Raw genomic sequence first — 14,055 nt, 5'->3', positions numbered from 1 at the left:
AACAGCTCAAGGTGAAAGAAGTACTACGTGGATGGTTTCGGAAATGTAAAAAGAAATGACTTCAAGGTAGAAAAATCTTTAATCTTTGGGAATGCACAGTGGAACAGCCGGAGACTCCCTAAAGTTTAATAAGGGCCACAAGTACTCCACAAAGGATCGGGATATTAATAGTAATGATAACTATAGTGGCGGTGACTATGAATGGGGTTGTTGGTGGTACCAAAATAGTACTTACGGGTAAGCATATTTAAATAATATTTATTTTATATGACATATTAATCATATACGAATTAATCAAATATGATGATTAATCCTAAAACATTATAAAATAAAAAAAATGCATAAAACATTATAAAAATATAAATAAATGGAAAACCACATTTTATATTATTTTGTTAAACTGTCTGGTTTGCATATATTCATTTAAAATTTAACATGTTTTAATTTAAAAAGCTCGGTTATCGGCCTGTTTACTTTTTCTATCGATAATTAGCCGTGACAAGCTCCTTTTAGCCGATGCACCCACCCCACGACCGCGTTCCCGGCGTTGCCACGTGGGGCCACTCCACAAGCAATCGATAGTAGCGACCAATCTTCGACCATTGTTCCAGCTCTAGTTTTTGTTGTTGTTAAATTAAAGCTCGGATGTGAATTACTCGTACTAAAATTGTAAACTCGAACCCCCGCATTGGAGTGCAAGTGCAATAATTGTGAGTAGCGAGCGTGCGCGCGTGCTTTGCGAACCGCCTGTCATTGAGTTTTGCCGTTTTGGTCCTGGATCGGGACTTTTTTGACTCCTTTTCCAGTGTGCGTTTACGATGCTGATTCGTAATTGTCTTCTTTTGTATACGTTGTGTACGCGCTGCTCCCTCTCCTCTCTCGCTCCCGCTCTCTCTCTCCCTCTCCCTCCTCAGTGCATATGTGTGTGTGTCTCGTCTTGTGATTGTGCATCTGTGTGCGTGAGTGAGAGTTTCGCGGTGGGAAAAGTAAATTAAAGCAAATAAATAAGGCTGGCATTGCATTTGTTTAGTATTTTGTTAAGTGACCACTGGCTGGAAAAGCCAAGGAAGACAAGGCTCTAAGAAGATTCAACTTGAATTCTTTGTGCGCAGCTGCAGGTAATTGTCCACACACACGCAGAGAGCGAGATGCCGCGATGCTGGGAGTGTGCGCGCCCGAGCGGGATGGCTAGACGGATGCGGCAACAGTGTTTTTCTTTTCTGCTTCTGTTTCTGTTTCTGCAACAAAAATCTGAATCTGAATTTTAATTTTCCGAAATTTTATGCTGTCTTCAGTCTGTCTTTCTTCGTCTCTCTTTCGCTCCCGCTCCCGCCCCACCCGTTTGTGTTTGTAATTGTACCGTTGCACATGCACTTGCAGTACTAGTACTCTCTTATCGCCAGCGCCATCGCCTCTCTCCTTTCTCTTTCTCTTCCTGCTTCTTGTCTTGTCTTGTCCTTCCAATAAACAACAATAAACCCAAATGTTGTGCAGCCCGGGGAATGTACAGGAAATCTGTTGCAGCTCCAATTTCGCTTCTGCGCTGCTCGCACTGCACTTGCATACATATGTGTGTGGTTTTGTGTGTTGTGCGCCGGAAAAACTCAATTAAAGCTCAGTGGGGAATTTATTATTTCCACTCTCATTGAGGCTGCCACAAACACGCACACAAGCGCACACAATTGCACACTCCCACTCGAGGATAACAGCAACAAATTGGAGAGCAGCAACAACAACAACAAACCACAATCGCATCCACCCACGCCATGCTCTCTCTCTGACTTTCCACTCTCTCTCTCTTTGGAGAGCGTTCCAGGTTTAAAGAGAGTTGCGCCTGAGTTTGCAGCACTGAAAGCAGCGCTGCGGCAGAGCAGCCGCCGCAGTCAGGATGGAAAAAGGATTTGTTGCAGACTGACTTTCCTACTTGCCGAAAATGTTGTATAAAAACTAGCCATATAAATAAATAGAAAAACCAGGTAATACAGGAGAGCCCAGTGAAGTAATTGTGAAATCAAAAATCGACTGAGAATATCCGAAAATCACAAGGATTGCTTTTTTTCGCTTATCGCCGGCAAAGGAAAATTGCTTTCGCGTTTTTTCCACTTTTTTTTTTGTCACACCGCAGCAGCCAATCTCTCGCTCTCACTCTCTCTCTCGTGTTTTTGGACCCCCAATCCGTGGATGTATCCGTAACTGCGTAGTTGTAGCCAAAGGAAACCCACGACAAAGTCCTAGACTGGCGAAAAGTGTGCGAAAATGTGAAGGTCCTGCGGCCAATTGGCAGTGCGCAGTGGATGCGGGGGATTCGGGGGCTATTCTCCAACTCGAATCTTGCACAAGGTTATCTTGGCAAATCGTCATTCGTTGGCATCGCGAATACCCGTGAAAAAGTGTCCAGCAATTGAATGTTTTCTGTGAAACCCAGCGAAACCCAGGAGATCCTTGAACATAAGCTGCCATTTCCACGTAAACAGAGATAAAACGCAAGGTTCTCCTAAGAGATCATATCGTTTTGATATGTATAATGCAGTTCCTATGACAAAGTGCCATAATATTATATCTCACAAGGTTATCTTAGATAATAGTCATATTTTCGGGTTTTTACTGTGATAAGTGAAATGGAATGGTAAAATGAGACTATCCTTAGAACACAAAGAGATCCTACTAGTAAAAAAAGCCATTGTCTTGACTATTAAGATATTGGTCTTATATCACCCGACCTTATAATAATAACAATAATAACAATCCTTCAACATTATAAGTCGTGAGAGTCTGAAATCGGAAAAGAAATACTTTTAAACTCTTCTGTGGGCAAACTTGTATGATATCGTCTTACATAAACTTTAAATAGGTAATAAGTTATGTTCATATGTATGAGATATAGTGAATCTATTAGTGATGGATATGTGTGCCTCAACAGGGTTACAACATTGCGATATTTTGATAAGCTGGTTAGGCGCATGATGAATTTTCATAGGCATGTTTGAAAATAAAGTCGGTAGATACCACCTTATCGATATGATAAGGGTGCGATTAGTACTTATGACCAAAAAGACCTAGAAAACCCCTCTGCGAATTACTTATTTTTTACGACTTGTATACACTTGTTACACAGCATTAATCTGTGGATCCTGTATAGAGATACCTGTATCTAATCCTCGCCTCCTCCGACTCATCGCAGGTACGTCAAGATGCGTCAGTTTAACATCTCGGTCATTGGACTATCCGGGACCGAAAAGGACCGCGGCCAGGTGGGCGTGGGCAAGTCATGCCTGTGCAACAGATTCATGCGCCCGATGGCCGACGACTACTTCATCGATCACATATCAGTGCTCAGCCAGAGCGACTTCAGTGGCCGGATCGTGAACAACGACCACTTCCTCTACTGGGGCGATGTGCGCAAGACGACGGACGAGGGCGTCGAGTACCAGTTCAACATCATCGAGCAGACCGAGTTCATGGACGACTCCACCTTCCAGGCCTTTAAGGTGGGCAAGATGGATCCGTACTCGAAGCGGTGCACCGCCACCAAGGTCTTCTCCGCGGAGAAGCTAATGTACATATGCAAGAATCAGTTGGGCATCGAGAAGGAGTACGAGCAGAAGGTGATGCCCGATGGCCGGCTCAGTATCGACGGCTTTGTGGTCGTCTTCGATGTGAGTCCGGTGCCCAATCGCAGTGTGGAGAAGCAGGTGGAGTTCGTGCAGAATGTAATCGCCACCATTCTGAAGAACAAGAAGCCCCTGGTGCTGGTGACCACCAAGAACGACGACGCCTACGAGTTATATGTCCGCGAGGCGGAGAAGATTAGCCAGCGAAAGGACTACAAGAGCACCGTTCAGCTGATCGAGACATCGGCCCACGAGAGCATCAACATCGATTTGGCCTTCCTCCTGCTCGCCCAGATGATCGACAAGGTTAAGAACCGGGTCAAGATCATCTCCTACCAGGAGTCGGCCAAATCACGCAAGGAGCTCCTGGACACACGATCAGAGGCGGTGACGCGACTGATTCGCAACCAGATCACCGACTATCATGTCCTGTGGTCGCAGGGCTCTAAGATGCTGTCGCAATACCGCGAGTGGAACGAGTTCCTCAACATATTTGGCCACGAGGCCGGTCAGAAGCTCTTCCGGCGGCACATGAAGAAGCTGCGCGACGATCATCTCAACAAAAAGCTACATCAGTATTTGGACAAGTTCGCATTGGCCCTGGAGTACCTGCTGCCGGACATTGGGGCCCTAAATATCAGCGATGACGACGCGTGGGAGTGCGCCAGGAATTATCTGCAGAATCACATCGAGTTCGAGCAGTACTTCTTCGAGTGCCCGCAGGCCTCGTGGACGGAGCTGGTGGACATGGACGAGGCGGAGGACGAGGCCCGCATTCCGTTCGATGTGCTGGAGACTTCCGAGGCAGAGACCGTCTTCCGTAACTACTTGAACTCGGTACAGCAGGACAAGAAAAAGATTGGGTGAGTCAGCTTTTGATCACTTAGTAAAACCAAGTTATTTTATCAAATCCAACCATAATAATAACTGTAATGTGTATTGTTATATCAGAGTTCTTAATTTTGTAATGCAAACTAATTTAAAACCTCCTACATTCCCTCGATTTCCCCCAGATGGAAGCAGCAGTTCAAAATGCTGCTGGAGGAGTCTGGTTTTGTGACGCCCGGCAAGCAGCTGTCCGAGGTGCGAGTCCTCTTCATGGGCCGCGAATGCTTCGAGGCACTCTCGGAGCACGACTGCCAGCAGATCTATGATATCCACCAGGACGACATTATCGAGAAGAGCAAGCAGAACTTTGTGGAGCTTCTGCTGGAGCACGCTCAATACTTTCTGCAGTTCAAGAACGTGGACAACATTACGCAGGAGGATGTCCGCCAGATCACCGATGTCATCCAGGAGGATTCGCGCTACAAGATGCTCGATCGCTTGGACCAGGAGCGTCGCCTGATGCTCGTCCAGCACCTGCGCTTCATCCACTGCCCCATCCGCGACCACTGCCCCTTTTTCTACAACTGTGTGGACAGCCTGATCGAGGAGGTGCTGTCCGACAAGTCGGCCGGTAACCACAAGACGCCCAGCGGCGGTGGTTGGAAGAGTACCGGCAGCGGCAGTGACCGCACGCTCAATCTGCTGATCGTGGGCTCTGAGCACCTGGCCAGCGATCTTCTCAACGACATCCGCATCTGCACCGGCAGCAAGGGCGAGTACATCTACGAGAACCAGACGTACTATCTCAACTACCGAATTGCCAACGGCGACATGGAGGCCTTCAAGGCCATCGATGTCTACTCGAGTGGTAAGTTGTGTTTCTCATAGATTTTGGCACGGGGTTTTGCACCGCTTGATGGGTAACGCCTGCTTAAATAATTGCACTTAATTGCCCTGTTGCTCACTATGCCACCCAGATATAGTATTTAGCAAATTAACGAGTGTCTATTGCTCACAAATGATATCACTTTGCTTACTCACAGCCTTTTGATTATGTATTTCTCATTTGTGATCGATAATTGATTTAGCTTAAGGGAAATAATGCTGATATACCTGTCCTATGACAAAAAGACACACTTTAAAAGTCATGATAAGCAACTCTTAAATTGGCTTGCTAATAGTTTTGAATTATCAAAACTATGGGAAATAGTATATATTATTCCCATTTCATAGCAATTTCCGTTACTGACTCGAACACTCTTTCCCATACATTTTTTTTCAGGCCTGATTTGCGTATACTCCAACCAGCAATCTTTTGAGACGCTCAAAGACAACTTGGAGCGCACTCTGCTCTGCAACCTGGAGCTGGAGGACAAGTTCGAGAATCTGCCTATTGTGCTGGTCTACCAGCCGCAGGATCTCAAAGAGAACGAGGTGGAGTACTTGCGCAACGAGGGCATGCGCCTGTCGGAGATGCTGCACTGCGACTTCATCGACCATACGCAGAATCACCAGAAGTACGTGTACGACATACTCAACATCGTCATCCTGTCGCTGAAGCTGACCGAGATGAAGAGCTACGAGCCATATCCCTCCAACCACACGGACCTGCGCATCCTGTGCTGCATCTTCTGTGGCGATCAGTACGACATCGAGAACATTGTGCAGCCGCTGGTGGCGGAATCGACGCTGGTCAAGGCCAGCGAGCACTCCATCATTGTCGACGTCTTCATTGGCGATGCCAAGCGGCGTGTGGAGTTCATCCTGTCTTCATATCACGGCACTAGCCAGTACCGCGATGAGCTGATCCATGGCTATATTTACTTTTACTCCGCCAAGCGTCGATCTTCGTTGGCAAATCTTAGGTGAGTGATTGTAGTTATGTTTTCTAGTACTATTTTAATATTTCGGAATTTTTGTAGCATCCTGGCAGCCCAGAATGCCAACATTCCGTTGCAGATTATCGCGGTGACCGAGAGCGGGGGCGTTAATGCCTTCTTCAACAGCGATATTTGCCAGTTTTTGATCACCGAGGGCAATGCGGTGGCTGATCGCTTCAAGGGCAGCTTTATGACCTTCTCGGCGGATCAGTATGTCAAGTGTAAGTGATGCTTTGATCGAATTCGAGATGTTGGGTCTAACATTAATATCTGAATTTGATTGCAGTTGCGTTCTATAATCCATTCCTGAAGACGGCCTGGGACAACAAGTACGAGGTGGAGAACCTGCATGTGGAGGAGTCAATTACTTTGGATTCGGGCGAGGGCACGCTGGAGAACTCTGTTAACCAGATGCCACGCCCGCCGCCGCGCCACGAGAGCTACATGCTGTCCAATACGCTGGGAACCGACGGTTCCGGCAGTGAGAACTACGAAATGGCTCCTACCCGATCTCTCAACTCATTAAATGGTACGCCATATCGTCCATACGTGCATACACATATCCGGAAACCTTCTCATCGTTATACTTTCCTCTTGCAGAAGAAAGAGATATATCATTAGATGAAATCTACGATGACAACGAAAAGCCCAAGCACCTGCATCAAAGTAAGTTCCATGCTGGCCACTGATCCCAAACGACCAAGCCAAAAGCCCCCACCTAAAAAGCTAAACCAAACCCAAAAACAAAAACAAAAAGAAACCAAACTCATTCAGAATTCGTGCTCCATAGCCAATGAACTATATATATATATATAATACATACCCATATACGATATATAATTATCCATGTATGAATATTCATCCATTTCATCATCCAGACCATCCATTAATTCATTCACCCATCTCATTGCCAACTCGTGGAGATCGAGATCATGCCATTACCATGCCATACATATACTTATATGCGCCATATCTATATATACTCTATAATGATTATTATTAATTAACGATTAACCTTAACCATTTTTTATCGATTTATCTCTGTGTGTGTATTTGTTGTTGTCGTTTTGCCTATTGCAAATCAAATTATTTGCTCTCAAACAAACAATACTCAATCAAAAAAAAAACAAAACGAAAATATATAAGGATTCCAGATATTCCCTCCTCCAACAACTCCTCCAGAGCCAGCCCCTCCAGATCATCAGCTCATTACATGCACATATAAGAGTCAATTCGTTTCGGCTTCAGAATCAAGTTTGGAAGAAATAACATGTAATCTAACTATTTGAATATATTTCTCCTATATTCTTGTTTATATCTCTTATCTCTATCTGTCTCTCTCTATCTCGTTATCATCCCTATCCCTTAGAGATATTATTTATTTATTTGGTTTCTTTGTTGTGATCACTCGAAAAACACCAACGAAACTTCACCACCTCTCACTCCTTTCTCCAGACCTTTTTCTTTCCCGCCCTTGATTCTTCATTTTTGGGTACAGCTGGCGATATCCTCAAAGAGAACATTATCCTGATTTTTCCGCAAATTTTTAATTGTTTCGAAAATTTGTTTCGTTTAATTTAAAGTGAAATCATTTAGGAAGCGAATAGACTCGAACTATGAAGAATTTTTTTTGAAAAACTCTGTACATATGTTGTAATATATTGAAATTCCAGATTATGTTAGGGTCTTAAACTATAAATAAAAGTAATTTGATACGTAATTTGTGGTTAAATTAAATACCCAATTTCTAAAGTGTAAATATATCTTCTTCTTTAAATTTTTTTATCTGTAAACAATACTATGTTATTTTATTTGAAACATATGTTAAATTCTCCCAACCCAAAATTCGTAATTTAGTGAAATTCCTGAAATATAAATATATTTAAAAATAATAATAGATTAAAGAAAAAGCAGTTAGAAATATAATAATTTTTTTGGAACAAACTAAAAGGTCTCTGCAAGGATATCTCAGCAGATCTAGATCAATCAACTTCAATCAAATTCGCTCCACCACCTGAATGTTTCTTCCTGCTCCTCCCGTTTTTGTTTTATATTTTAGCTGTCCTTATTCCTTATTTTTACGTGAATTCTTCAGTTTCGTGAGCCCGTACTGTCTGCCAGTAACGCTGTATATGTATATATTCCATGTATCCATGGTCCCCGACCCACGAACCCAGCCAAAACACAAAAAAAAAACCAATCCAAAGCCCAACCTGGATGGGAATCGATTGTACAGATGTTCTTTCGTTCGTTTGCTGTTCCCCATGTTCTCCTTTTGCTTTGCTCTCTCTGTTTTTTTCCGTGGAATCCCTCGTCGGAGTTCAAATCCATTTCAAATCTGATGAATCCCGTGTGTTTGCTCTCGTTTGTCTCGTTTCCCGACACGCAGCGGATGTCAGCGGGTCCAAGGATTCACTAGCCACCCATGATGCAGGTTAATCTCTATTCTCACGATCCACCTAAGTTGTAGACACTAGATTTAGACCATTTCTGTTGGAACTTGCAACCGAAGCACCGCCTGAAAATCAAAATCAAATCCCCGGCACGAATCCCCCGAGTTTATTTTGCTGCTTGCCCCTGCATCTCCTCCCAATTTTTATTGCTTGACTATGGTGTGTATTGGTCAAATGCACAACTTCTTATGATATAACAAATTTAGGGCGAAAGGTAGCTATTAAATGTGTATTATTAAAAAAACGAGACGAGTTGTTAGAGTTATTAGAAAAAACCATTTTTTCAACTTAGTATATTTTAGATAGCTCAAAATAGCTCACTTTTATAGTATTAATAAAATGTTCTTTTTAAAAAACAAGAAGAAATATAACTAAATTATGCAATGGGTTTCACTATTAAATATGTATTTTTTTAACTTGAAAAATATATATATACAAATATAAATGATAACAATAAAGTTCATTTTTAAAGCATTAATAAAATGTTCCATTTAACTGATTTATTGTGAATTAGTAATATGTATATACTATTTGTATTGCTCATATGCAGTAAAAAACTAAGCGTAGACTCGATAGCAGCCTATATACAAGTAGATAAGTGCACATGAACATGACGCAACTAAGCAGAACTCATATTAAATCATTAAAACACTGGTTTCATTTGAAGCTTTAGTTTGGTTCGTCAAGAAGTTGTGCCCCAGACCGATGCATGCCGTCAGCAATGGCAGTTATAGTTTGAGAAGTCCCCCGAAGGGCACCTCCTCCTCCTCCTCCTCCGATTGGGCTAATGTGAATCTCTGCTTCTCTCCCAACTCTCTGCAACCCGCGTGGCTGGCCATCTTTAGAGTGGCTGGAGGATAAGAGCGACGGGCGGCGGAACATGAACAAGAACTCGATTTGGAACAACTTCAGCGGATCGACACATGCCTACACCACCGGTCGCCGGCACATCGACTCCAATCTGAACAAGATCCGCCCGAAGGGACCCAGCCAAACGCTGAAGGTGGGCGAGGCGCCCAGTCGCAACTGCCCAGCCATGAGCTCCTCCACCTTCACCCTGCCCACCCAGCAGCCGGGCAAGCTCAACATGAAGAACTTCCAGCTGGTCAGCGATGCGGTGGCCAAGATGAATTTCACCGGCTCCGGTTCGGGTTCGGGCTCCGGCTCGGGATCGGGCAGCACTGGGCTGGGCCTGGGACTGGGCACCGGTGGCAGCGGCAGCATGGGCGACTCGTATCTGGAGCCCTGCGACAAGGACGGCAAGCGCTATGACCATGCCCAGTTGGATGGCGAGGACGAGGACTCCGAGGAGCTGGCCGAGTACGAGCAGATCTACGAAAACGAAGGTACTGAGGCCGGAAACAACCTGGTTGGCCAGCTGACCAGCTGGCCGTTTGGCGGGGCATCTTCGCTAGAAGTTCGCTAGGACTAACCTTCTTTCGCCCACTAACTCACCCGAATCACTCACCCTGCACAGATAACAAGAAATGACCCCACGAACTTGATGTTAACAGATCGAAATTACGTCTACCCATATATAGTGTCATCCAATAGTTGAGAGTTTTAAAGTTTTCAGCTGATCGAGAGGTATTTTTTTTATAAAACAAAAGGAAAATATATTTTTTGCGGTTGTTTTGTGACGAACTTTGAATGAGTATGTAATTTGAATTCTGTAGAACTCTAGAGATCTCAAAAAATTAAAGTTATAAGTAACATTCTGAACCAAAATATTTATTTTCAAAGTTCCTTGAATAACTTAATGTGATATTGATTCATTCATTTACTTTACTTTTTCTTACATTTATTTTATTGCCTTGTAAACAAAGAGATTTGCCTTGAAATGGTCACATCCACTGATCCAAAATCAATAACATTATAATATAACGTTTGAAGTGCCATGTTAAGATCAAGTTCCTTTTGGAGTAGGAAAATCATTGAAAGCATTGTCTTCTGTGTCCCCCGCACCACCACCCCTCACCCCGCGCCACCGCTTTAAACCCCCGAACCAAGGGGAACGCTCTTCTCATCCCGATCCATTGTTTCACCCGCAGACTGCACCGAATCCGACAGCTGTGCCAGTTCCACGGAGCGACGGGTGCGCCAGCAGAATGCCTACTACAAGGCCAGCAAGAAGCCGGTGGCCGCCAAGAAGCAGAAGAAGAAGAAGGTGGCCATCCCGGTGCAGACGCCGCGAGTTCCTCCGTTCGGCTCCTATGTGAGTCCGCCGGAGATTCCGCTGCACTACCAGCGCATGGTCGTTGGCGGCGGCGGGCCAGGTGAGAAAAGTATGTGTCGTGATCTTTGCTTTTATTTTGTAGTCTTCTTCCCAGGACATCTTGTCTGTATCTATTCCTCAATTCCATATTTTCCCTGAAAATGTTTAAATATTAAATAGATATTTATAGAAACCCCTAAGAAAACACTCGTTCCCCTGCTAACTTATTGTATTTCCTTGGAATTTCCACAGAGAAACCCGAACCTTGCGTTCCCGATTTCATGAAGAGCGACAAGTCGCCGGAGGTGAGTCCTTCTCGATATGGTTACCTGTTTTTCGTTAACTTAACCTGATCATTGTCCCATTAATATAAGCAGTATTCCATGGTGCCGGAACTGGCGGCTGCAGGCATCTTCGGCACGGAGAACTTGCCCGAATACAGCGCCAAGTGCTTGAAGGAGTACGAGAAGTTGGAGAAGCTGGAGAAGCGGCGCCTCAAGGAGGAGACGGCCCGGCTGCGTAAGCTCCAGGAGAAGGAGAAGGAGCAGGAGAAGAAGCTCAAGCGCAAGCTCAAGCAGAATTCCAAGGGCCTGGTTGAGTCGGCGGAGGCGCAGTTTGGCAAGCTAATGATTAGCTCCGAGCAGGGCGAGATCCCCATCTTCCTCAACAAGTGCGTGGAGTTCATCGAGAAGGAGGGCCTGGATTCCGAGGGCATCTACAGGGTGCCGGGGAGCAGGGCGCACGTGGACATGCTGTTCCAGCGATTCGAAGAGGGTAAGTTATGGTTCCACATGTATGTAGGCATATTATTAACATCCTGTGAATCCTGTACAGATACCAAAACTGAGATCGATGCGCTGGACATTCCCGTCAACGCAGTGGCCACCGCACTGAAGGACTTCTTCTCCAAGCGCCTGCCGCCGCTGTTCAGCAAGGACATTATCAAGGAGCTGGAGGAGATTGCCGGTATATATAGCAGCCAGTATGCACTTCCTTCGGTCCCATTTCACTTGTTTTCCTTCCTGCTTGCAGGTTCCCGCGGCGTGGGCAACTCCAAGCTGAATGTGGAGGTCAAAACGGACCGGAGTTGCCGCTTGATAGCTTTAAAATCGCTGCTCCAAAAGCTGCCGCCCATCAACTTTGCCATACTCAAATACATATTCCAGCACTTTGTGCAGTAAGTTCCGGGGAAATGCCATTGATACTGATACTCTGATACTTACTCTAATATTACCCTTATTACCCACAGCGTCTCGGACAACTCGAAGCTAAACAGCATGGACAGCAAGAACCTGGCCATCTGCTGGTGGCCCACACTCATTCCCATCGACTTCACCGACATGGGCCACTTCGAGCAGCTGCGTCCGTATCTGGAGGACATTGTCCAGACCATGATCGACCAGTTCCCGTATCTGTTCTGCGGCAAGGACGCCTTTGTCATGGTCTAGGCCTAGATCCCCGCCAGGCCATGGCCATGGCAGCATTGGACTTTCACTTGACCGCCGGACGCGAAGCCAAAACGAGATAGTTAGATTCAATGTGCGTTGTGTGTATGAATGTGGGCGCCAGTGTGCCATGTGTGCTTTGTGTTTTTTGGGTGTTGATCTAAGGAGCATATTAGTAATAGCCATAGGAAGGAGAAAGGAGGCAGGAGGCGTTAGCAGGAGGCAGCCCATCGATCGATCGATTCATTCAAATGAGGATCAGCAGCCAGGCATATACATATTTATAATAGTATATAATATACTTGGGTCTATTGTGTGCAGTGTGTGAGATTCGTGATTCGTGATTGTGTGTGCGAGCGAGCGAGAGAACAGAACTTGGCTAAGTAGGGTATATTTATTTTTTATATATACAATATATATTTTGTATCGATGGCTTTGTTGTGTTTCCGTGATATATGTAAACGCGTCAAGTATTTTCTCTGTGTGGTGCGTCCTTTGTCGTTGAATCCATTGAGTGAGACCTCCCCTCGCCGCCCCCCACACCCCGCCCCTTGGTCACCCCTTGTACTCCTTTGACCCCCCAACCCGAACACCCTCCCCCTATCAAAAAGGGGCGGGGCGGGGGCGCCAACGACAACGCACAAAAAACAAAACAAAAAAAAAACAAAAAGCAAAACCAAGATATAGATGGAAAGCTTGGGGAGACGATATCTAGTATGAAGATGGTTAAATAAAATTTACTGTGTATCTGTGTATGTTATAAATGTAATTGTAATTGTATGTTAAAAATAATGCGCGATCAGCAAACAAATTTCCATATAAACACAATAGCGATAATGCTAGATATACAATATATATATATATATTTAAATACCACTAAATGTCTGTGTGTCTAGTATAGGAGAAAGTAGAGGAGCAGCAGGATGATGTGACGATGATGAGGAGGCTTAGGGCTAAAGCACAACCGATAAGAAAATGGAAAACCCCCTATAAAAGAAAAAATACCCATAAGAACAACCGAGCAAAATCTAATTTTCGAGCTAAACTAAATGTGCATCTCAGTGTGTGTGTCTGTATATGTATGTTTGTCATCCAACTAGATATACACTATATAATTATATAGCTACCATATAAGCAAAAAATGATAATTACTACGGAAACGGCAAAGGAAATCTCCCACAAAAACGAAAAACGAAGAAATAAAACTCAAATTTCCCCCCACACTCAAGAATCTCCACTGATTGTCTAATTGATATTTGCATTAGCCAGGCATATAATCCTTAATGTAATACTCTCTATCTGTCTCTCAAAAACAAAAACCAAACAAAATGTGTGTGTACTGTATCAAATTAGCGAAACAACAAATTATACCATTTCTACCCATGTACGCATATATTTTAACTAAAAGCGAGAAGCAGACATGATATCTTGATATCTTGGTATCTGGAAGGTAAGCAGGAGAAAGGGAAAGTAATATTGACAACAGGCAGAGGCAAACGAAGCACAGACGTAAAAAATTGTAGACAACATACGCCTAAGTGTTATTCCTTGTAATTGAGCATTAATTTTTTATATAAACCGAACAAAACCGAAACTTAATTATGTAATTGTGTATCTTGTGTC

The 14,055-nt window shown here is 44.3% G+C and overlaps 1 protein-coding gene across 12 annotated transcripts; it reads left to right on the top strand.

The window, feature by feature from the left end:
* Nucleotides 1–569: 569 nt before the first annotated feature.
* On the top strand, nucleotides 570–13,663 carry RhoGAPp190 (Rho GTPase-activating protein 190). 12 transcript variants are annotated; one of them, XM_017083668.4, is made up of 16 exons: nucleotides 570–710; nucleotides 3,182–4,474; nucleotides 4,625–5,307; nucleotides 5,722–6,304; nucleotides 6,362–6,540; nucleotides 6,606–6,848; nucleotides 6,920–6,985; nucleotides 7,466–7,591; nucleotides 8,709–8,753; nucleotides 9,618–10,118; nucleotides 10,824–11,048; nucleotides 11,240–11,292; nucleotides 11,365–11,761; nucleotides 11,822–11,953; nucleotides 12,020–12,164; nucleotides 12,237–13,663. In XM_017083668.4, the coding sequence occupies exons 2-16, from the start codon at nucleotides 3,192–3,194 to the stop codon at nucleotides 12,433–12,435; spliced, it is 4,860 nt and encodes a 1,619-aa protein (XP_016939157.2). In that variant the 5' UTR covers nucleotides 570–710; nucleotides 3,182–3,191; the 3' UTR covers nucleotides 12,436–13,663. The 12 variants fall into 12 exon arrangements, with proteins under 12 accessions (XP_016939157.2, XP_065724205.2, XP_016939155.2 ...); XM_065868133.2 differs by having other exon boundaries at nucleotides 11,362–11,761; XM_017083666.4 differs by having other exon boundaries at nucleotides 10,824–11,057.
* The last annotated feature ends 392 nt before the right edge of the window (nucleotides 13,664–14,055 follow it).

This window comes from Drosophila suzukii, chromosome X (genome assembly GCF_043229965.1).
Source record: "Drosophila suzukii chromosome X, CBGP_Dsuzu_IsoJpt1.0, whole genome shotgun sequence".
Classification (NCBI taxonomy): Eukaryota; Metazoa; Arthropoda; class Insecta; order Diptera; family Drosophilidae; genus Drosophila; species Drosophila suzukii.
Note: the sequence above shows the minus strand (reverse complement) of the source record. Positions and strands in the feature narration are given on the sequence as shown.